This window comes from Callorhinchus milii, unplaced genomic scaffold (genome assembly GCF_018977255.1).
Source record: "Callorhinchus milii isolate IMCB2004 unplaced genomic scaffold, IMCB_Cmil_1.0 Scaffold14, whole genome shotgun sequence".
NCBI classification, from domain to species: domain Eukaryota; kingdom Metazoa; phylum Chordata; class Chondrichthyes; order Chimaeriformes; family Callorhinchidae; genus Callorhinchus; species Callorhinchus milii.
In genome coordinates this window covers 657,413-682,122 of record NW_024704755.1, presented here as the reverse complement: position 1 = coordinate 682,122, position 24,710 = coordinate 657,413, and the positions used below count along the sequence as shown (strand labels likewise).

At 47.0% G+C, this 24,710-nt stretch overlaps 2 protein-coding genes across 4 annotated transcripts; one reads left to right on the top strand and one right to left on the bottom strand.

Annotated features, from left to right (window-relative positions):
* Positions 1–2: 2 nt before the first annotated feature.
* On the bottom strand, positions 3–10,975 carry nae1 (nedd8 activating enzyme E1 subunit 1). Of its 2 annotated transcripts, XM_007907871.2 has the most exons (20): positions 10,802–10,974; positions 9,762–9,865; positions 9,598–9,658; positions 9,289–9,319; positions 8,876–8,947; positions 7,915–7,994; positions 7,224–7,333; positions 6,520–6,629; positions 6,111–6,173; positions 5,316–5,379; positions 4,477–4,568; positions 4,066–4,125; positions 3,489–3,622; positions 3,326–3,401; positions 3,042–3,081; positions 2,290–2,376; positions 1,818–1,910; positions 1,119–1,233; positions 708–757; positions 3–280 (listed from the first exon to the last, which is right to left on the bottom strand). In XM_007907871.2, the coding sequence occupies exons 1-20, from the start codon at positions 10,972–10,974 to the stop codon at positions 171–173; spliced, it is 1,725 nt and encodes a 574-aa protein (XP_007906062.2). In that variant the 3' UTR covers positions 3–170. The 2 variants fall into 2 exon arrangements, with proteins under 2 accessions (XP_007906062.2, XP_007906063.2); XM_007907872.2 differs by lacking the exon at positions 6,111–6,173 and having other exon boundaries at positions 10,802–10,975.
* Positions 10,976–13,932: 2,957 nt separating this feature from the next.
* Positions 13,933–23,154, top strand: ca7 (carbonic anhydrase VII). 2 transcript variants are annotated; one of them, XM_007907873.2, is made up of 7 exons: positions 13,933–14,018; positions 14,662–14,859; positions 19,121–19,239; positions 19,710–19,805; positions 20,786–20,848; positions 21,454–21,609; positions 22,152–23,154. In XM_007907873.2, exons 1-7 carry the CDS (start codon positions 13,979–13,981, stop codon positions 22,293–22,295), a joined length of 816 nt encoding a protein of 271 aa, XP_007906064.1. In that variant the 5' UTR covers positions 13,933–13,978; the 3' UTR covers positions 22,296–23,154. The 2 variants fall into 2 exon arrangements, with proteins under 2 accessions (XP_007906064.1, XP_007906065.1); XM_007907874.2 differs by lacking the exon at positions 21,454–21,609 and having other exon boundaries at positions 13,935–14,018.
* The last annotated feature ends 1,556 nt before the right edge of the window (positions 23,155–24,710 follow it).

Here is a 24,710-nt window from a genome sequence, read left to right as displayed (position 1 = left end):
GATTGGGTTTTAATTTTATTCTGTCTGATATTACAGGAATTGGAGAGACAAAACATAGCACCAAATATTAGCAACACAGCTTTGCCTTGTAATTGATGAGGGAAATCATGACAGCTTTGTGTGTGTGCAGCAGGAGGGGTGGGGGAGAGAAAGAGAGAGTGTGAGGGAATCTAAAGCCGCACACTCATCGATGTCTGCAGCATAGCGTTATAAATAAATGTGTTATTGAATGGTACAAACTGTCTTGTGATTATTTTGATGGCCTCCTGAGCAGCAGCTCCTGAAAAACAAGCAACAGAAAGGTCAGATCTCTCTCTTATCGTTTCCTTTGGACACGCTCCTAAACAATACCTACAAGTGCGAGCTTTGCTGCCGGGCCCCCTATTTCCTACCTGACACCCCATCTGACCCGGATTAGCACTCTCTCCGACACACTGCGCTGCCCGTTATTTCCTGCCTTGTGACAACCTGATGGTGTGCGTGCACCTCAGGAATCCCAGCCACCTGTGCACAGTGATAGTGCTGCTGGCAGATAGCAGCCCTCAGTCCTTGCAACTTTGACCCCCAAATGTGGGTGTCACTTTGGAGGCATATGTCCCCTGCTCCTGTGCACTGTTTCCCCATAGCAAGGCTGGCATAGGCCTAAAACAACAGCAAGACACAGCAAAAGATGGAGCCACTTGTAATGTTAGTTGAATGAAACTTACCTCCCAAAAAAGCAGCTACAGTGTGTGGTTCAGCAGCCCCGTAACGACAGCTGAAAGAGACAAATGTTTCAGACGATACTTCCATGTGTTTGTAAATCTGCACAACTCACACTGTACCATTACTTTGTCACAGGGCTGTGTTCCTCTTCACAGGAACGCTCTAGGGAACATTAACAGGACCAGCTCAGGCTGCAATCCAGCAGGATTTACAGTCAAACATTAAGCTTTGAATAAATGAATGTCAATCTACAACTATTAAGTGGTTCTTGGATTGAGACAGGCCTATGATGATCTGATTTTAACTTTACAAAATGGGTATTTTGTGGTGTGTTGTAGTTGATGCAATATTTAAGCTTGGTTGGCAATATCACAATACTAGCTCAATGAAACCACTTAATTTATATGACTTACAATTCATGGATATAGTCATCTTTGACAGACACAGACACCCCCCACTCCTGCAGGAGGCCAACGACGCACAGTTTCAGCCTCCCAATGTCCTCTTCTACTTGGTAATTATAAACACCTGCCAACATAGCAAGAGGTTATTAAAGTCAATTAATACTCAGCTCTGAATTACCAGGATTGAATAAAATGTCAGAGCAAGCGCCAGGTGGAATGGCTACCTCTCAACCTAAATAAAACGTGGCTGATCACAATGACAGGTCAAAGCGCATTTCTTACAACAGTTATACTGAAATACAGCGGAGGCTAAGAGTGATGACAGGAACGGCCAATTTACCTGTACATTTGACACTTTTGTGAATTAGAATCAGGGTGGACTGAATGCGGGTTTAATGCCTTAATCAAAGAATAGCACTTCTGATAAGGCAGTGATCTGGCAGAACTGCACTCAACTGTCAGCCTGGATTTATAAACTCTGCTACAAACACTGGATTGAAAGTAGGACCAGCCACGTTGTAGAGGCACAACCAGTTCAGGGAATCAGAGCCGTATCAATTATTTAGCTCGGCTGCATCTTAAAACGTGGGCTGAATAGTTGAGGTAGAAGGAAGCAAAAAATGCAAAGGAGGCTACTCTGAACATTACGCCATAGATACTATACATAACAAAATGCGTGACAAATAAGCAATGAATTGATGTCCATACCTGGGAATCTCCCATGTTGCTTATGGAAGGCATCGACAGCCCGAAGCATTATGTACAACACCATTTCACTGTCGAGGTTCTCCATGCAGGACACTGGCAAACAGAGACAAAATCACATCATTAATCGCTGTTCAGGTCACGTCTCTGGGAATTCTACCCAAAGAGTTCTTCCCAAACCTTCTCTAACCAGGAGTTGAACAAGGCAAACACAAGGAAACGCACAACTTTAAGTGCAACATCGAGGGCTAGAACTGCAGAAAATGACCATTTGGCCCATCATGTCCATACTGCTCTCTGAAAGAGCAATCCATGCAGTCTATTTTCCCTATAGCCTTGAAAATGATACCTTTATAGACATCTATCTCGTCTTGTCCCCTTTTGATAGCTCGTGATTATTAATTGTGGATTATGAAGCAGCCGAATGAAAGACACCGCCTTTGAGACGGAGGCCGGCAAACAGTGCAAAACGTACCTATTTGATCTTTATTAACTGTCTCCACACTGTACTCCTCGGCCAAAGAACGGCACCGCACAACTCGTAGAAAGGCTGCGTTCTTACCTAGAGACCGAGACACTCAACATTAGTATAAATAAAATTACACACTGACATAAAACAGTGCGTGACCGAGTTGAGCAGGAATGCCTTGCTCTGCACTAAGTTGGCTGGAAGCAAGGCGTGCCTCAAAACTCCCAGGCTATAGAGGGTGACATTCAGCCTGGGTTCCCAGAACTGACCACCAGCCAACTGTGTGGGGACAGGACTGTGATGCCGTCCGCACCCATCGACCCGCACCAAGTCCTCATTCACCTTCAGCCTGACTTCACTTTCAGCTGGGAAAAGGCAGAGGTTTAGGTGTTGGGGAGGGACTAATGAAGAGACTACAGCAAATACAAGTGAAGTCAGGACACTCAGTTTCAGACTGAATTAACTAGTGGGATTTATGGTTTCATGTATACTCTACTCCCCCATTACCAAACAAACAGTCATCACTATTGATGATAATGCTAATAATAATAATTTCCTGGAAAGCACTCTGGCCTCTTGACCTATAGACATCAATGCAAGGATTATCATTAATATTCTGGAAGTGGTGACTCTTCAATGCTGGACAAGAAATGGACAGGATTGTTCAGTGGATGATTGAAACGAGTAGGAAGTATAAGTGGCCCCGGCATCTTCATTCAAATAATGGTGGAACAAGAGCATATGTCAGGGATACTTACAGAAAAGCCTAACGTCTTTCTCAGAGACCGCCTCAGGTGACTGAGGAAAGAACACAAGGCACCGTTACGGCAGGTTCCACATAATACACGCTCATTGAGAAAGAGCAGTCTGCAGCTTGAGAGAGAATAGCTCCCATTATCAAAATGCTTCTGAACTTGCATCAGTTTTCAAGCACACACACATATCCTCATCCGTGAACTTACAAAGATATTAACCCAGAAACACAGTCCGAGACTTCTCAACGCAAAACGAGGAAAGCCCGCAGTGACAGTGACAGACTTACCCTGCCTATGGATTCCAGCAGTGCAGCAGCATATTTGATCACTGTGCCAGCATCTTGTTTAGCTTTCTCACGGTATCTGCGGTGAGGAGAGGAGAGGTTACACACCAGTCAGTGACTGTCTCCTAATAAACGTTTCGCTGGGGGTTAGACTTGGCGTACGTACACGTTCTGCAGCTTGATGAAGCGAGCTGAGTCAGCAATCATGTCAGGAATGGTGCCGCGTACGGGGAGGGTCCCCTTTCCTTCGTTCTCCACAAACTGCTTCACTGATCGAGTCAATATCCAAAACATAGAGCTCTAGAAATACACACACACACGCACAGAGACACACACGCAGAGAGACACACACGCACAGAGAGACACACACGCACAGAGAGACACACACACACACAGAGACACACACACACACAGAGACACACACACACACACACACACACACAGAGACACACACACAGAGGCATATCAGACTGCAATTTTCATGCTTTACTATTAGACACACAATGCATACTTTACAATCCAATTACTTCCAACCACCCAGACCCAGCTCTCCCACAATGTAGAGGATTCAATAGAAGTCAATCTACCGCAACTTTCATTTACTGTAAACTGTTAGCTCGGTCCCCCTGCAGTTGCTCTTCTTCAGAGACCAGAGCTGTTTGACAAATGGAAGTTTGCTAGAACATGACACTGAAAACCTTACGTGCTTTCCCCACACCACACTCACCAAGTTCAGCCCTTACCTGGGCAGTGATGTGGCAGCACCGCTCATCCTTGAACAGCTCCTGTATGTCACTTGGAATCTACAAACACAAGTTTGCAAAATATCCTGAGCATCACATGCCTAGGAGGGCTCTCAATCACCAGAGACCCACCACTCTGGACCCTCCCCGCCCAAACCCCTCTCAATCTCAGCTGCAATGTAAACCGGTTCAGAAAATGACCATTAACAGGTACAAGGCTTGAAATGTAATTAATGTACGTCCACCAGTAAAAGACTAAGCACCTGATTCCACACACCCTGGAATCAAGGAGTAGAATTAAAATATCTGAGCCTGATTTTTACTCACCACGTCCCTGTCTCTCCCTCCAACACAACCCCCACCCCCTCCACGAGGATCTCTGCCAAAGCAGCTGGCGAACACTGACCATACCTTGGTGGGGTTCAGAGCAGTGTTGACGTTCTTGATGGCTTCCATGAAGTTCTCCTCGTCCTCCGGCACACCATCCTTGTTCTTCAGGATTCCTGATTTCAGTTAGTTACACAAAGGAAATCAAACCACAACAGGGACATTCCAGCCACATATCTGCTTCCTCAAGCTCAACACGTCACTCTCACTAACAACCTTCTCCAAATATCAGCAGCAGGAAGGAAAGGATGAAATTTTACTTTTATAGCACTTTACGTCAAAATAGCTCATTTCGGGTCACAGGCAATGATTGGTTTTATTGGCAAATCCAGCAGTCATTTTGCAAACAGCAAACGAGGTGAATGGTAGTTTATGTGTTGGATTGTCGGCCAGGACAGCATTCTTCACAGCGTCACAGAGGCTGAGCAGAGAGTCTGGCGCTCAGATTGCTCTCACGCTGCTCAGAGCTGAGAATCACCAAAATTGTACAGCACCAAAAACCTTCCTTCACACAGCAATCGTGCTCCACACACAGGTTTGTAAGAATATTAATAATTACACTGTTGAGTTCAATGGGACATAATAGAAAAACAGGCATTATAATGAGCAGCTTTAGCTAACTGCAGTTGTTTTTGCACGGGATTAGCAGTGAACCAGACATGTTTCATTTGTGGCCAGACTTGATACTACTAATTGTGAGATTGGCAAACGGAGAATCCCAAAGCCGGCAAAGTGTGAGAAGTGGCCAGCTTTCCAAATTAGTAATTCGCAAAGCACAGAATCCAATTTGCAAATCCTAATCCCTCTGCGGCAGATCTCTAGCAGCCAATCCAGACACAAAACTGAGTAAACAAATCCCTCACCTCGTCGTATGAGCTCTCTAAAAGATTCCTTCTCCTTGTAGTTTTTCGGTAGCTGATCGTTATGCTGCAGGAACAGGAATAAGAGACAGTCTGTGACTCTGGCTCACACAGCAATTTGCTTCCTAATGATCCAGACACAAAACTATATTAAGAATTTCTCTAAGGTAAGCTGTGTAACAGCTGCTGCTAAAATAGGTGTCAGACTCTCTCGGCAGCTATGATTCCACTGGCAGCCATTGCTCTCTGGTACCTCACCCGCAAGGGCTGTGTGGTGAGCATTGACTAGGAGAATCAAGGTATCTAATCGTAGAGGTTGAGAATCACAGCTGTACTGATCCTGTCACTGTTTGCGCGGGCACTGAATAATCATCAGCAGAGGGAAACCAGGCTGAGATCAGTGACCCACCACAGAGCAGTTTGTGAACCAGACTTTCAGATCTGTCTGCATGAGGTATTCACTGAATAGCCCCGCCCACTCCACCACCTCGAGCCATCAGAGGAGAGGCAAACAAGATTGATGACTGTAACAAGACGTGGATTAGAGTAGGTCACTTCTCCACAAACAGAGCATATTACATGTGATCAAAGGATTCACTTCAGCTTGTAGTACACTTCTGAAACTGCAGAAAATTTTGCATTGAGAAGTAGATTAGGAATAACACCCGATCTCAGTCATATTAATACTTCACACGAACACAAATTCGGGTATAATATGGAGGACTCGTGATGCTCTATGGGAGGCTGCATTTACACAGCAGGGCAAGGGTTAAAACCGCAGCAGTTGGAACAGTGTACCTCATTCAGCCACGTTTCAAGGGATTTTGCTATCACAATGAGCCAAGGCGTGTGTCTGTGGTCCTGGCGTGTTAGAGGAGAAAATACAGGTTAGAATCATAGAACGGTCACAGCACAGGAGAAGGCCATTCCTTCAGCCCATCGTGTCTGTGCTGGAGCTTGGTGCATTAATCCTATTCCCTGCTCTTTCCCGGACTCTTTAATATTATTTTTCCACAAGTATTTATCGACAACGGCAACAAATCTACATTTATACCACAGCGCCTTTCACATCAGGGGAAAGTCCCAAGGTGCTGGACAGTCCAGGGCTGGCGTCCCTTTTAAATGCTGTTTGACTTTAGTGAGGAATCATTGGAGTTACATTAAACATGTCGTTCACAAGATTCCAGCACCACAGCCCCCGACACACCTTTCTCTCCATTGTGCCCAGGCTGTATGCCTGCACATGATCGCGGAGTTGGGTGAAAGGCAAATCCAGCCTCAAATCCTCCAGTGCGTTGTCAGGGTGAGATTCCACAACTGAAAGAGAAACACACACCGGCACGTCAGTCAGTCACCTACTGCTCTGAGTCACAATACTTCATTGTCAAACTTAGCAATGGAGGATAGAGGAGGTGGGACAGTGCCCAAAACCACGATCTAAGAGGAAAGTCTTGAGACAGGCCTCGAGGGAGGCAAGGGAGGGGGCAGATTGAATTACTTTGACAAAGTGCAGTGAACAAGTGGAATAGTTTTCCCAGAGAGGGGGCAGAGAAAAGGAATCATTCCCAATTCTCACACTAGACAAGAAAGGGAATTCTAACAGGTTTCCCGCACCCTAATGTGAGGGGCACGGAAATCAACCGCAAGCCCCATCCAAGACCAGCACACTCAGCAGAGCGGGATTCAAGCCCACAACCTCCTGGTGTGTATGTGTGCGTCTGTGTGTGTGAGTTTGTGTGTGTGGGTCTGTATGTGTGCGTCTGTGTGTGTGGAGCTTAGTGCAGCACAAGATGGACTGTGCTTTATCCACTGAACCCGAGGAACTGCTCTTCCCTAAGTTTGTGGCTGAGGGGAACTCAGCTCCTCCTGGATTTCAAGAAGAAAAAAAGTAAAGAGTCAAAGAAACTTTACCTGTGTGCTCTTTCACAGCCAGTCTCATGTACCCCACCAGCCCGTACGTCCTGCAGACGAGAAGCGGCACCTCCATATTCCATAGCACACCAGCCAAGCGCAGCAGAGTGCTGTCAGTTGGGGAATAAACAAACGGTTAGTGCATAAACAGTGGAACATCTGAGAAATAAACAGAGGTGCATCAGCTGGTTAAACCTGCATTTTAACTGAATGGGAAATGGCTGCCAGGCTCCTGCTGGGTAAAGCAATATAAAACCTGGAACTGACGATTACAGACTGTACCCCAGCGAGGATCTGATCAAGATCATTTGATCATTTCCGAACATCTAAACATGACACAATACCAGGATCCTTTCATTCCCTGGTCACCAAAACATCCATGGACTGATCTGGGAATACACCTGCCCGAGTGATACAGCACTGAGCAGAACAGAGCAGGAAGGTCCCAGGTCTGATCAGTGCCAAGTGAGTTGATCTCGCCCTTCAAACCTTTCCTGTGACCGTACCAACCACCCACCACCCCCACCCCCAGCCTCTGACAGGTTTCATAACCCAAATGAGCTCGGACTGAAACCTGGCACCAAGATACCCGTGTTCCCTCAGAGATGCATAACATGAAAGGGAGGAAATGGAGAAGAAATGACCACTGAGATTATGTCTGTGTTACATAACAAACCTCACAATGTTTTACCTTTCCTGGAGCTGGATCGCAATCACCAAGTGAAACCGAGAGAAGAAAGTGTGATCGTTCTCCAGGAGCTGCTCCGCGCTCTGAAAGACAAGATGCCACATTCCCATTCCTCACAAGCTTTGTTCCCAGACAAGCGACATTCAGTCTGGGTTCTTCCTGTTATACCTCTCCTGACGGGAATAGACAATGAAGATTCCACTCTCACTTGGCCCCCCCACCCCCTGGTGGTCACACTCACCCAGAGACCACACCCGCTCAGCAGCAATGCCCACCATCAGTTGACAAGGACCATGACTGATGATTCCTCCCCAAACCAACTTCTCAAAAGATGCCAGATCACTCCCTAATGCAGAAATCCTCTCAATTCCCTGGAAACCATCTTAACTTTCAAGCCCGTTATCGGGTTATCAGAAGGAACATTTTCACGCAGAGGGTTATTAGAACGTGGAACGCTTTGTCACGGAAGTGAAGGTCAGAACAATGTTTACAATGGAATTAGATAAGTATTTGAAAATAAATAATAATAAAAAGGAGAGGAGTTGGAATTAGTGCGGACAGCTAGCAACCAGCTCAACCGCTCCAGGATGCTACCCTGCGTGAAGGGCGCTATACATATGTAAGTTGTTGTTGTTGATGTACTGAAAACTTCCTTTCTGTGCTGTAATCTCTGTGGGTGTATAAAACGTTTAGCAGAATAAAGAACATCCTTGTGTTGCAGCTGAATTGTGTCCCTACACTGTTACTAGGTGTTAATTAACACTGAGGAACTCCATGTCCAACTGTGTCAGAGCACTACCTCTCATTCACGTTTCTATCCACAAGCACCATCTCCTGTAAGGAGGCAGAGGAGCTGAAGGATTTGAAAAGGTGGCGATGATTTTGATATTCACACCCTTTCGAAAGAGAACAGAAGAGTGACACGTTTATTGTGAAACACAGACACATTCCCAGCTGTACTAACCTCCTCCACAAAGTTCCCACACACATCGCTGTTCAGCTCCTGCAGAAGTTCTGTGGCAGCCTGAGCTCGATTCTAGAGAAGAAATCAAAGAGGAAGAGACGGTGACGTATAGCAGTCCAACTGTTTACAAACTAAAATACAAGAACACAGGAATGTGCAGGGCCACAACAGACCCCTGGTATCCATCTGTCAGTGCCATCTCTCACAATCTCTCATACTTCCTCCCCAATTCCCTTCCTTATCAGCCATCCCCCTCTCTCCCCCAATTCCCCTCTTCTACTGATGGGATAAACTAATCACAGGTGAGGATCCTCCCCACCCTAAGCACCCCTAAGAGAGCTCAGAAAACATGTTTTAACCAAACATCAGAGTTGTTCCATGTGATGCCTTTCAGCTAAAGAAATGGAACTCACCTTTCCAATGCTATTTTTAGTCAAGAAGAAGCTGGGAACAAAATGAAGGAAGTAGTTAATACCGAGAATTGTCTGAGATTCACCACTAAACTCAGACTTAGTGATGGAAAATATTTTACAAAGGATTTGCTAAACAGGGCTCAGATTTCTCATGATGCCCCCCCACCATGCTCCCCCTCCCACTAGAGTGCTATCTTATCCGAGCGTTAACCCCATATTTACACAATGCTCCTCGCCCCCTCCCTCTGCTGCTTTTCTGCCGATTGCTCAAAGTCAAGGGAACAATCTTTGAAGATTTTAAATACTTACTTATTCCCAACATCAGCTCCACTAACAGAGCTGCCATCCACAATGGTGAAAGATCCGATTCCTGGCAACCAAAAAAGTGAGAGTCAACACGTGGGCAATAAACTCGCTTGTGGGCAACATCAACAAGCCAGTAAACAGTCCAATCAAACAGAACTCAGCCCCACCAGGAAGCACCAGATTCTTCAGCATTTCAGTCCCAGTCGCAGTGGCATTTATCAAGCAAACGTGAGCTGCTTCCAGTGCCTCCTGTCCATGGTCACCCCACAGCCTAGAGAAAAAATCCAAACAGGAAAAATGAGAAGGAAGAATTGTCTCAAAAGGCTTTGCAGTAATAATAATAATAATTATTGCATTTGATATAGTGCCTTATCAAGTCGTTGAGACGTCTCAAAGCACTTCACAGAATATGCTGTAAAGTGGAATGACTGTATATTTTGTGGGCAAAATGTGGCAGCCAATTGCACACAGCAATGTCCCACAAACTGCCGTCGAGTGAATGACCAATTTTTTTTTGGCACAAACTTCTGAGCCAGAGGTGAGACCAAGTAAAACGCTGCAACAACACTGTACACAGGATATGTATGGTATAGATTACATAGTCTCTTAACCTGAGCTGTCCGTCACATTTCTCCTCTCTGAGGGTGTATGGGATTGGGAATATATATACAATATATATATACACAGAATATATGTGTGTGTGTGTTATGTATATAGGATGAGTATGGTATATATGACAGAATACCTGAGCTGTCATATTCCTCCTCTCTGGGGGAGTGTTTGGTGTACAGAGTGTATATATGGTATACATGGTGTGTATATGTGATTTACATAGTATATGTGTAGTGTATATATGGTATATATAATATATATGGTGTATGTGTGGTGTATATACGATGTATATGCGGTGTGTATGTGGTGTATATATGGTGTATATACTGTATGTATGTGGTGTGTGTATACAGGTGTGTGTTGTGTATATAGGGTGTTATGTGGTGTTTAGTGTGTATATATAGGGTGTGTATGGGGTGTATGTGGTGTGTACACAGGGTGTATTTAAGGTGTATATAGGGTGTGTGGGGTGTGTATAAGGGGTGTGTATATGGTGTGTATATAGAGTGTATAGGGTGTATATGGTGTGTGTATGGGATGTATAAGGTGTATATGGGGTGTATTTAAGGTGTATATGCTGTGTATATGGCAGTACCTCAGTTGTCTGTCATATTTCTCCTCTCTCCGCGCTCTCGCGGTGGTTCCCGGCGCCGCCATGTCCCCGCGCGGCAGGTAAACGTGTCCCGGCTCCCGGGCCGCACATTCACCGCAGCCACACACACACACAGAGGCACAGACAGGGCCGTCCCGCCACCCGCAGCCGCACATTCGTCACGGCCCTGTGCGGCCGGGCCGGGCCGCCAGAGGGCGCTGCAGCTCACCCGCCGGCAACTCCCTCCCACTCACTGCCACTGACTCTCCCACTCACACAGTCCATTACCAACATTAACGGTCACGTCTGTTTGCATTTTTCTTTCACAGCATTGAAACACCTGTTATGATAAGCATTGTAATAAGTAACAGTTTAAGCATTAGGTATGTTGTGGGACAGTTTGTACCATATAAACACATGTATACAACATGTCCAAGGAACATGTTTTCTGGCTCTTTCCCTCTCCCCCATTCCCCCTCATATCCTGAGAGACGTGACTTGTGGTGGGAAGGTGCACGTACCTGCATCAGCTGTATCTCACTCAAGAGACAACCACAGTCTTATCTGCTGCCTTGAAGAGAGGGCATTCGACCACAAGGGGGCATCACAGCTCCAATCCTGGCCTCACCCAGTATGTTGGTTCTGACTTTATCACTGGGGACAGGGAATCCTCTCACCCACTGTTAACCCCACAAGCCAAAGCCCTCACGGGTAAGCGGGAGAGCTTGCCAGACAGTGATGTCAATAGCAATGGCAAGCGATGCGGTTTTAGCAAGTTATACTCCAGCAGTTACCCTAAAGCACACCCTGGGGTCCCCAAGCCTTGGCACTTGCCAACCTGCGCCTAATACCTGTGCAGGTTGGCAAGTGCCAAGGCTTGGGGACCCCGGGGCTAATTACCCAATATCAGGTAAGCAGGATCATCTCTCCAGGGGGAGAGTGCACGTTCCATTCCAACAATCAATCTCTGGGATTTCCAGGTGTAGGTGGGATGCAATGGAATTCTCAGTTTGGTTTGGAGACCCTTAAGTACGGTGATGGGTTTCCGCACGTGTCAGACATCCGGCTGAGCAAAACAAAACCTTCCTCTCTGACGCCTGGCTCTTTCCTCCCCCAACATCCATACACACACTTCCTGGAGCCTAAATGTGCCCTTGACACACACTGACCGTGTGACCTTTCATTCCTGCTGCCTTGGCGGATCTGAAATTAGGTCCCGGATTTACTTTATCTCATTAAGCATTTATATAATCTCTACACTATAAGCCTTAAGGTATCTAAGGGCAAAAAATACAACTAACTAATCTTTACAACTAACTAATCTTATCTTTATAGTCGCTTTGTCTTAAAATGTAAGATTGTGCAAAATTGTAGGAAATTCTTAAATTTTGTCATAATCGATCGGCTTCAAATTAAGACTGAATGTAAGATTTTTCCTCAACTCTGTGAGATCCCCAGTTGTGAGGCAAAGTGCTGTGACACGTTGAGTGAGGCTGGGAGCAGTGGAGCCCAGGTTTGTAATCCTCTCTCTCTGTCTCCTCCAATAACTGCAGTGATTTGATGACTGAATACGGAACCTGAGGTATGATTTCACTCCCCCCCCCCACCCCCTGTGCCAAAATAGGCTGTAACAGTCATTACTTCATTTTGGGGTGAGTGTGCAGGAAGAGCTCCTGCCATCAAATACCCCCAACCCATCTCCCTCTCTCCCTCTCCTCTCACACAAGGTCATCTCAGGGGGATCCCACCATCACTACTCGGGATAATCTCTGAGCGATGTTTTCACTCTAAGAGAAAGGAGAGAGAGGCAAAGAGGAGAGCGGAGAAACAGAAAGGACAGAGAAAGAAGCAGAAAGGAGAGAGGTAAAGAAGGAGAGAGGAAGAGTTGGGAGAGGGAGAGAGAGGAGGCACAGAGGCAGATGATCATTAGTTTAAACCATATTTGTTGGGTTCAGACTTGTCCGGTGGCGCCAAACCTCTCGCGGCGGCTGCGGGAAAACGGGACAGAGATGGAGAAAGAGATCATGTTTCTGGCGACTTGAAGCCCTGAATGAGTGAGTGATTGAGGGAGTGAGTGATTGAGAGAAGGTGTGAAGGAGGCAGGGAGGGAGTGATTGAGGGAGGGAGGGAGGGAGTGATTGAGGGAGGGAGGGAGGGAGTGATTGAGGGAGGGAGGGAGGGAGTGATTGAGGGAGGGGAGTGAGTGAGGAGTGAGTGAGGGAGTGAGTGAGTGAGTGAGTGATTGAGGGAGTGAGTGATTGAGGGAGTGATTGAGGGAGTGAGTGATTGAGGGAGGGAGTGAGGGAGTGATTGAGGGAGGGAGTGAGTGAGGGAGGGAGTGATTGAGGGAGTGATTGAGGGAGTGAGTGATTGAGGGGGGAAGGGAGTGATTGAGGGAGGGAGTGATTGAGGGAGTGAGTGAGTGATTGAGGGAGGGAGTGATTGAGGGAGGGAGTGATTGAGGGAGGGAGTGATTGAGGGAGGGAGTGATTGAGGGAGTGAGTGAGTGATTGAGGGAGTGAGTGATTGAGGGAGGGAGTGATTGAGTGAGTGAGTGATTGAGGGAGGGAGTGAATCCCCAGATTTTTGGCATTGACTCCCAGTGATGGCTGATTGACAGCTGCGGACACTCCTCCTCTGATGGTCATTTAAACCCTCTTCAGCGTCAGTCAGTCCCATTGCAAAGCTCACAACAGCCAACAGCCCGGGACCCCCTACAGCCCGGGACCCCCTACAGCCCGGGACCCCCGTCCAACAGCCCGGGACCACCGTCCAACAGCCCGGGACCACCGTACAGCCCGGGACCCCCTACAGCCCGGGACCACCGTCCGACAGCCCGGGACCACCGTCCGACAGCCCGGGACCACCGTCCGACAGCCCGGGACCACCGTCCGACAGCCCGGGACCACCGTCCGACAGCCCGGGACCACCGTCCAGCCCGGGATCCCCTACAGCCCGGGACCACCGTCCAGCCCGGGACCACCGTCCAGCCCGGGACCACCGTCCAGCCCGGGACCACCGTCCAGCCCGGGACCACCGTCCAGCCCGGGATCCCCGTCCAGCCCGGGATCCCCGTCCAGCCCGGGATCCCCGTCCGACAGCCCGGGATCCCCGACAGCCCGGGATCCCCTACAGCCCGGGAGTGAGAGTCACACACGTTCACACTCACACGCTGCAAAGATGCCTGGACATCACTGCTGGGGCTACGGAGAGGAGAATGGTGAGTTATTTCTTCTGTAAGTTAACCAGACTTCTCTAGTTAATAAACTTTAGTTAATAAACCAGACTTCTAGTTACCCCTCTCACCCCCAAACTTCCCATTGTTAGATTTTTCTATTTTTTTGTGCAATAAAAAAATTGCAGAGATAATAATAATCCTTGCATGTGTTCTGGCACCTTATCACATCTTTGAAATGTCTCAGAGCTCTTCATAGAATATAGTGTAAAGTGAATTGACTGTACATTTTGTGCGTGAAACCCGCAGCTGAGTGTGCACAGCAGTGTCCTACAAAGGATTGAGTGACCAAATTATTTTTTTGAGGGATTATTACCCCTGGAAAAGTAATCCGCTAATCGACTAACAATCAGGTTCCTACTTACTGCTGCGTAAACAGAGGCACGTGGAGTATGGAAACTTGCCCAATGTTTTGCCCTGTCAGGAATGGAACCCAAGCCCCACCACTGGATTTGCTTACTTGTTTTGGTGCCTTTCAGTTAATTATATCTATTTCTGTTCATGTAAAGAGTATAATGGACCTGGGTACAGTCCAGGAGGCTGGAGACATCTCTCTCTCTCTGGGGGCAGAAGATCAGCTGTGATTATGTGGTTGAATTTATTATTATGATTATTATTGTGCTTAAAGGTCCCAGCGATTGGTACAAGGATTACTCTTTAGCCAATGGAGACAGACAGTCTCCCATTGACATTCAGTCTGAGCAGACGGTGTACAACTCCAGCCTCAAGCCTATCTGGGTGTCCTACGATGCTTGTACCTCACTGTCCATCTGCAACAATGGCCACTCGGTCATGGTGGAGTATGAAGACTGTGATGATAAAACTGGTAAGTTTACAAACTCCTTACAGCCTCTACATCAAGGGGATTGTTTTATTAAAATAATAATCCTTGCATTGATATGCTGCCTTATCACGTTGTTGAGACGTTGCAAAGCGCCTCACAGAATATATTGTAAAGTGTAGTGACTGTGTATTTTGTGAGCACAATGCAGCAGCCAATTGCGCACAGGAGTGTCCCACAAAAAGTCATGGATTGAGGGACCAATTTCTTTATGGGGGGAAAGTTACAGGCTGGAATCTGCTGACTGGCGTTTCACTAACTCTCTGGAGGCTAAATTTCACTTTGCCTAAGTGGTGCAGTGGGAAACTGGTGAGAGGGGCTTTTATTTGCCATCGCTAACACTATCTACACACTTCTACTTGTGGTAACTCCAGTGCAAATGCCTCTCGCAACGGTGCAAATAGTCTCTTTATTCCCTCACTCCTCCCACTTACCGTCATTGTTAAAAAGCCTCTGTTACACTCTTCCAAGCGTTCCAGACACTATCCCATGTGAAGAGGGTTATATAAATGCAAGTTCTTGTTATTGTTTGTTGATGCTGTAAACATTTTTTCTCAATGCAAAACAGCCCCAATTTTTCACATCTCTGCCCATAACACCCACAAAATACACAGTCACTCCACTTTACAATATATCCTGTGAAGTGCTTTGAGACGTCTCAACGATGTGATAAGGTGCTATATCAAATGCAAGTATTGTTATTCTTATAACTAGAAGCTCTGCCTTATTTTCCTGTGTAGCCTCTCAGTGACATGGATTGGTTAACGACAGTGTTAATATTGCACACTGTTTTATTCTTTCTGGTCATTATTGACAGAGGGTGGGTTGGCTGTATGTATTCATGGGGCTTATGCCATTGCATTATGTAATTCGAAAAGGGAAAGAAGTTTCTCTCTCCTAGTGTCCTGGCCAACAACTCCCTAGATAAAATTGGTCACTTGCTTCATGGCTGTTTGTGGGACACCGCTGTGCACAATTGGGTTGCGTTTTGCCTACAAAATACAGTCAATCCATTTGACAATAAATCCTGTGAAGAATTTGGAGACATCCTTCCGACCTGATAAGGGGCTGTACCAAATCCAAGGATTATTATTATTCATGCCCAGTCTCTTGGAGTAGATCAGGGTGCAGTCCTGCCACTTCCCTGAAGGTGCCCCTGGAAAAGTTGTCACCTGGTGTGGACTTCAGTTCCAAACCTGCAAAGTGCTGAGCCAGGACCCGGGTGTGACGGTGAAGGGTGTGACTGGGGAGGCACTGACTGTGGAAGCCAAGCTCTTGCCAGTGTACAAAATATCCACAGCTAGTGACCTAGAGACAAGTCCATCCCAAATTATAATGCTTGACTTTCCTGGAGGAAAACCATTCCAAAGATAGGATTCCCCCCCCACCCAAAGGAAAGAGAGACCTTAGTTTACAGTAGCTGTAATGTTGAATCATCAAAGTGCCTCTCAGGTAATTAAGATCAAGTGTAGTGACTGTGTGTTTGGACAGCCAGACCAGAGATGAATGTTTAATTTGAAAGATTGTCAGCCAGGAAACCAGGAGAAACTCTTCTCTTTCTGAACAGCGTCACGGGATCTTTAATGTCCACCTGAACCAGCAGACAGGACCTTGGTTGAACATCTCACCTGGAGGACACTGCCTCTGACAATGAAGCACTCCTGCCCCCCAATCCTCCTTACCCCCAGCACTGCATTGAAGTGTCACCTTAGACTGAGTTCAAACTGCCCAATGTAGGGCTTGAACCCACCTTGGGACTCTGAGGCAAGAGTGCTGCTGACTGAGCCAGCCTGATGCCTACTTTCTTGTTCAAAGGGTAGATTGATTACTCCTAAGTTTATTGCATCGTTTTAATTGTGATAATGGGAGCTATTGCCACACTGTCGATGCTCTTTCTTGTGAATTTTCTTCACATCACGAGTTTACAACGGGAACCCTCTCACTCATTCTCTCCCAGGAACTCAAAATTGTGGGATTTCTTACTCCCTCCCTCCCTTCCTGCCCCACTCACCATTGACAGTCGGGCCTTCAGCTTTTTTGCCCCCATCTGCTGGAACTCCATCACCAAATCCCACCACTTCGCTCCCTCCATTGCCTCCTTCAAAACTTGTCTCAAGACCGTCCTCTTTGACCGTGCCTTCAGACACACTCCCACCCCCACTGCCTTACCCTCCACCCCTCTTGATCTCACCCTCAACTTGAGTGCAAACCTTTAACTGTCCAGTGCCTTGGGATGTCCTTCCTAGATGAAGGACATCCCAAGACACTTCCTTCCTACAGGCCTTGGGATGTCCTTCCTCCTTCAAGTCCCGCCTCAAGACCCTCCTCTTCGACCATGCCATCAGCCACCCCCCTTCCCCTCCCCTCCCCTCCCTTCTGCCCCCCGACCCCAGCTCGGGTCTGAAATGCTGTATACTGTCCATCGCCTTGGGACGTTCTCCCCGACGTGAAAAGCGCTATACAAATGTAATCTTGTTGTTGTTGAAACGTGCTGTGTAAATACAAATAGTTGTTGTTGTTCCTCCCTCCCTCCAGGTTTTCTTCCCTCTCCCCTCCCTCCTGCACTTCACATTCAATCCCCGAGCTTGGCATCACCTAACCACGACTTCTTGATTCATCTCCTGCTCTCTCCCACTCTCTCTCTGTCCTCGATGCTGAGACACACAGCGTGGGTGTGTATCTTGCAGTCGGAGACGCTGATGTGACAAACTGTCTCTCAGATGTGACAAGTTTGTAATTATCAGACTTTGGGAAACTGATTCATTTTGGACTTGATGTTTAAAAGCTGTTTCTAAAATTGGCAAATAAGTGCCCATGTGAGCAGTAACTGATATAGAATCACTGGTTCAGAGGAGACTGGTCTGTGCCACTGCTCCACTGCAGCTAAACAATACTAATTCCCTGCTCTCTCTGCTGCCCTGTGTTGTTTCCTCACTAAAACGCAAGGTTTCATTCTTGTGACCCTTTTAAATCTTTATCTGGTAACTTGTGGCCCGTGCTGTGGGCGGTGGCTGTCGCTCTCACGCTCGCACGAGGACGTGGATCAGAACAGCTTTCTTTAAAGGGAAAGTCATGTGCTGTGACATATCATCATTCCTCTGACAGACACCAGCCTCTGGGACCACCCCCACTGGCTAATAACCGTGTAGAGCTCGGGGGCAAGTGGCCTTTTCTCTTTGTGTTCATCTCCCCCCACCCAGCTCTGGTCTGACACTCCTGGCCAGTGTGTGAGCTCGCAGCCCGGTCACAGGGTACAGATTCCATTTCTTTACTGGTCACTAATTAACAGAGTGATAATGAAGCAGTACTGGGTGGGTCACTAACTCTGAACTGGGTTTTATCGAGTTGAGGCAGTCACGGGAACATAGGAATTGCCAGATGAAAAAATACCAAGGTCCATCTAATTCGCCTTCTGCCATCCTGGTAGTCGCGTGCTTTAAATGATGGCGATGTTGATAACAATTAACTGTCTATGGATTAGTCTACAGTCAGTCAGCAACTGTGTGAAGAGTTGTCCCAATGGCAACCAGGCAATGAGTCAAACGGCCGATTTGTCTCTCCCTCCCCGCTCCCCGAGTGTCTGCTGGTTAATCAGAGTGACCGTCATGTCTCTTCCATTGAGTGAGAAATAGGGGGGCAACCACAAGAGGGTCGGGTGACAAAGATCCTCGAGATATTTGTCTCAGCCCAAAGTTACAGCTGCTGCTTAAATGGGTCTCAGTTTCCTGACGTTAACCATCCTCCCTGTTCCCCTCATCTCCTTTCATTGTAATTGAACACTTCCTGGTCTACACCCTACACTTGTCCCTCACACCTAGTCTTGTGTCCTCTTATCCATGCTCTCGGTATATCAGGAGTCCTGTAGAGTATTGAATGGAGCACTCACCTCGCAAACCAGAGGACCGAGGTTTGATTCCCAGGTGGAGCAAAACCTTAGGCAAATTTTCCTACTCCACACGCCTCTGTTTACCTAGCAGTAAGTAGGAACCTGGTTGTTAGTCGATTGGCAGATTGCCTTCCAGAGCTAATAATCCTTCCCCCCAAAATAAATAAATGCCGCGTTTCGCCCACACAATACACACTTAAATCCACTTTACAGTGAATCCTGTGAAGCACCTTGAGATGTCTCATTGACATGATACGACACTATATAAAACACAATGATTATTATTAGTAATATTAAAGCATCTTGGGGCATTTCCTTGGCTGTGTCTAATCCCTCGCCTCGGTGTGTTATTGTCCGCAGTGATCAGAGGGGGGCCCCTGGAGTTTCCCTACAGACTGAAACAGTTCCATTTCCACTGGGGAGGGAAGGACAGCAGAGGCTCCGAGCATACAGTCAACGGCAAGTCTTATCCTGGAGAGGTGAGTGCTCTGACACTGTGGAGGCACCTGTGTCCCTCTTCTAGCCGAGTTACCATAAGACTTCCTTCTCTTTCTTTAGACCCCTCTACCAGAGGGAAGTTGTCTCCTGATTCCCTTTCTCAATCAAATCCCACCCACCATCCCATCTTCGCCTCTGGTGATTATAACCCAGGTTGCATCGCATCTCATCTTCGGGTGAGACATTAAACCGAGGTCCCGCTGTGCCTGTTCAGGCATTAAAGGCACTGTTGGGAAAAGAGAACGGAGGTTTTTTTTCCCTGGTAGACACAAGTTGAGAGAAAAAATGGTCAATGGTCACTCACCTCATGGCTGTTTGTGGGGAGTTTTCTTGCGTGCAAATCGGCTGCCGTGTTTGCCCAAATAACAGTCACTTCACTGGACAGCAGTCCTCTGCAATGCCACAGCCAGTGTTCGCTGTGTAACCAGCTGTAGTTTTATTGTTGTCACAGCTACACCTGGTGCACTGGAACGCAGCGAAGTATAAAAGCTTTGATGAAGCGGCTTCGGCCCCGGACGGGCTGGCGGTGCTTGGGGTGTTCCTGGAGGTGAGTTTAGCCGTCGGCATCTCCAGTCCCGGCAAAGCTGCATGTTCATTCACATCATCCCAAACCATGGCATTCAAGACTGTAGCTCAGTTGGAGCACTCGCCTTAAAGCGAGAGGATCTGGGTTTGATTCCTGGGCAGGGCAAAATGTTGAGCAAGTTTCCTTACTCCACTCCTCTGTTTACCCTGCAGTAAGTAGGAACCCGGTCATTAGTTGATTTGCGGATCACTTTTCTGGGGCTAATAATCCCTTAACGATTATTTATGGGACGCTGCTGTGCGCAATTGGCTGCCACGTTTGCCCACAAACTAATCACTCAATTCACTTTACAGTATATTCTGTGATGCGCTTTGATATGTCTTGAAGACGTGATGAGGCTCTATATCAAATGCAAGGATTATTATTATTTTATTATGGAAGATGATCCTCTCTCTTCCCCACGCAGCAGCGCAGTTTATGTTTCCTCCCGTATAAGGCAGTGGCTCAGAGCCTGACAATCGCTGTGTGTGTTTTGGCCACAAAGAAAGAATATGTTTAATTCAATAAAAAAAATGTAAAACAGGTCACAGCCTCTGTGTGTGTGTGTGTGTGTGTGTGTGTGATAGAGAGAGAGTTAGTCTGGGGGTTGCCCCAGTGAGGCTGATTGCCGGTAAAATATAAACTCTTAATATTAAATATGTACAACTTGTATTTAGACAGTCCCTCACACAGGACAGTGTCAAGAGTGCTGCACAGCGGTGGGGGAGGAGGCTAAGTCAGGGGTGTGTGCCCACAGGCGAGGTCATAGCGGTTAGTCTTCAGGCAGGATTTAGGGACCAAGGCAGATTGGGTGAAGTGCTGAGGGGGGTTGGAGATGGGTTTCCAGGGGTGAGGGGTGACTGGTTGATTTTATATAATCACAGGAACCCCGAATAGCGAATGAAACTCTTGACGTTTCATTAAATATAATAATAATAATTGAGCTTGTTCGTGCCTTTCAGACCGGCGAGAAGCACAGTGTCTTACACCGGCTGACGGACGCTCTCTACATGGTCAGATTCAAGGTATGTCCAGCCCTCTCCCCTACCTGTCTGACCCCCCCCTCCCCACCTCACTCGCTCGCCCCTGCATCCACATCAAACCGGGAATCACCCTGGAGCTCAGTGGCTCATGTGTTCGCATTGCAAGGGAGAGGACCCAGCTTTGATTCCCAGTCAAGTTTCCTTACTGCATACGCCTCTGTTACTCGAGCATTAAGTAGGAATCCAATTGTTAATCAATTGGCAGATCACTTTTCGGGGGATAATAATCTCTCCAAAAAATACTAATAATAATTTGATCACTAAATCCACGACTGTTTGTGGGACACTGCTGTGTGCATTGGTTGCCGCTCTTTTCCCACAAAATATTACAGTCAATTCACTTTACAATATATTCTTTGAAGTGAATTGAGACGTCTCAACAATGTGATAAGGCACTATAGTAAATGCAAGAATTAGTATTATTATTGCTGACTGGGCCTTGTGAGCTCAGGACTCTGGACAAGAGCCGGATTGAAGGAAAGTAATTTGTAGTTAATCATTGCTGAACTGAGCTGGCTCCTATCTCATTGTACTTACAATGTGATTAGACACAGAGCACAGCTGATATAGTTATTGATCTCTGGCAGGAAACCAAGGCCCAGTTTAAGGACTTTAACCCTTCGGGTCTCCTCCCCGACTGCCTGGATTACTGGACCTACCGCGGCTCACTGACCACACCTCCCCTGCATGAGAGCGTCACCTGGCTGATGTTGAAGGAACCACTATACTTGTCTGAGAAGCAGGTCAGTCACTCGGGCAACATGTCCCCAGCGCCAACTCCAGAGCTTTCTACTCTAACCCCATTCCCTGCTCTCTCCCCAATGTTGGAGTCCTGTAGCTCAGTGGTTAAGGCACTCGCCTTGCAATCGAGACACCTGGGTTTGATTCCCGGCAGGGTGAAACCTTGGGCAAGTTTCCTTACTCCAGGATAATAATCCCTCAAGAAAAAAAACAATAATAAAATTGGTAACTTCAATCCACGATTGTTTGTGGGAAGCCACTGTGCGCAATTGGCTGCTGTGTTTCACCCACAAATATACAGTCTATTCACTATACAGTCTATTCTGTGAAGCGCTTTGAGACGTCTGGAAGACATGAAAAGCGCTATATCAAATGCAATTGATTATTATTTATTATTATCGTGTCTGTGCTGATGCTCACTCCAGCCCAACTTTAAACGTTTTAAGATGAAATTGTCTCCAAGGCTGGAGCGAGAGGCAAGAGGTGCAGGTGGGGGCTGGGCTCAGCCCCGGCGTCTGACTCTGTTTGTCCGGTTTCTTTGCAGATGGAGAAGTTCCGGACACTCTTTTTCTCAGGGGAGGAGGAGGGGTTGAGGACCCGGATGATGGACAACTTCCGCCCCCCTCAACCCCTCAAGGGGAGGACGGTTGAAGCCTCGTTCAGGCGTTCGGCCCACAGACGCCAGTAACCACTGCGGGACTCCAGCAGGGGGCGGTGGAGAGGCCGATTGTCTGAGAGTCGCTCAGCACAGATTTAATTACTGTCAAATTGTTCGTCTCAGGGCTGGAATCCTGCATCATCCACCTTCAGGCTGTGTGATCGCAGGAGGGTGGACTCCTGTAGGGTGGGGCAGATACTAGACACCCCCAACCACTCCCGTATATAAACTGTGGATTTCTTCCCTGGACTTGCGGTGGGTGTGGTAACCAATGGATTCACACAATGGGTGAAATCTCTTGTTTGCTGTAAATCATTGCCATTGTTGCAACACGACCCATATTCTGTTAATCGTCTCTTCATGCACTGATCAGCCATCAGGTGTCATTAGCACAATCACTACATTCCGTTATTCCAGAGAAATAGTGACATCTACAAGTTTTGCTTTATAAAAAATAATTTTCGTCTCAAATTGTTGATGAGGTGGCCTAGAACGGTGAAGCATTCTGCAACGTCAATCCTCATTTGGAAACTGGTTTCTTTACGAAATGCAGGAAAGACTCATCCAAACGGGGCCTAAAGTGCAGGATGTTCCCACAGTTCTGGAATGTTCTATGGTTTACAGACCAAGTTGGGCAGGGGGGAGCGGTCAGATTTCCTAACGGGGATTGGCTTCAGTTACTGACTTCCTAATTAATTCCTTCAAATGGAATGTGAGAAATCAACCTTCAGATTGTCTTCCATGAGTTTAATAATGATAATTATAAAAGATTATTTAATATTCCATGCACTTACTACCTTTCACTTATGAAGGAAGGACATCTCAAAAGTCCTTCACAAGATGTAATGACTGAGTTTATTTAACAATAATAAAAGATGGCACATGAAAATCTATTTTATTATTAATAATAATCCCTGCATTTTACACAGGGACTTTCATGGCTCAGAGTTTCACGAGATACACTGAAAAGTGTAGTGACTGTGTGCCTGTGTTTATTTGCACAGTCACTGCACTTGGGAGCAATTCCCTGTGAAGCATTTTGAGGTTTCTTATTAAAGATGCTCTATCGAATATTGAACGTAAGGTCGACGATGATGATAAAATCAAGAGTGAAGCCACAGCACCACCTACTGCAGACGATGCCTCACACACAAGCAGACAGTGACTGATGCTGTATTGCTGCTGTCGGTTTAGATTTTGTGCTTTTACATACACTCACCGAATCCAGTGCAGGTGCTGAACAATGTTTAAAATCCTCAGCACAGGGGTGAAGGGTGCTATATAAATGCAAGTTGTTGTTGCTAATGGGTGCTGTGCTGATCACGCACCCCCACCCCCGAGGAGGTACTTACCTGCCTACAGACTGACTAATTGCCTTGGGCACCTTTGATGGGCATGCGAGGTGCGGAAACGCCCAGGCTGTGAGCGAGTGAGTCTCATCTCCTGCATTTCCCACCTCCCTGCTGCTCGTAAAGTGCTGTTGGAAGATTGCGTTTATTATAGAATAGGTGTCTGGCACTAACCTCTCCATCCTCCTGCCCGACCACATATAATCAATATATAATAATCCTTACATTTGATCTAGTGCCTTATTACATTGTCATGTGTAGTGACTGAACTCATAGGGAAGCCGTACACAATGACTAGGAAAGCACCCGTCGCAGGTTGGGTTTGTGGCATCACCATCTCCAGCTTTGCCCACAACTCTGTGGCCCCGGCCACCACCCACAGTCCCGCCCCCCCCATCCCACGACCCAGCCCAACGCCCATGCAGCCCAGGCTGGAACTGGCCTCACCAGCGATGGCCCCCGCTCTCCTGTGCTGTAAATTTCTGGGGTGCCATAAAGAGCTCAGGAAATGTTTCTGCCCACCAGATGGCGCCCCAACCATTCAAATCCAGTCACACACACACAGCATGGCACTTACACACGCTCCTTGTACACTCACGCATGCTCCTGCACATTGACACACACGCTCCTCGCACATACACAATATACTACAATCAATTCATTTTACACTATACTCTATGCAGTGCTTTGAGCCATCTCAATGACGATACAAGGATTATTATTATTATTGCATTTCAGTCACACACAGACAGTCCTAAAGCACTCAGAATGAATGGTCTCTTTTGTCTCTGTCTATTTCTCTCTGTCTCTGTTGGAATTGGAGAGTAAATATCTCACAATGTCTGTTATTTTCAGCTTAACATGAATCACCGGCTGGCTGGGTTTGCTGTATTAGTGACGATCAGTGTAAATATAGTTGTTTTAATCCTGGCCAGTCTGAGTCACTCACTAGCCAGAGATCGTGTTTCACTCAGAATAGATGCTCTCTGTACACACATCTATAGAACAGATGAAAGCTCCAATTAGCCCTTTAAAGCAGAGGTGTGTATACAGGGGCACTGAGTATACAGAGGACAACGAGAGTGTACCCGTTCCC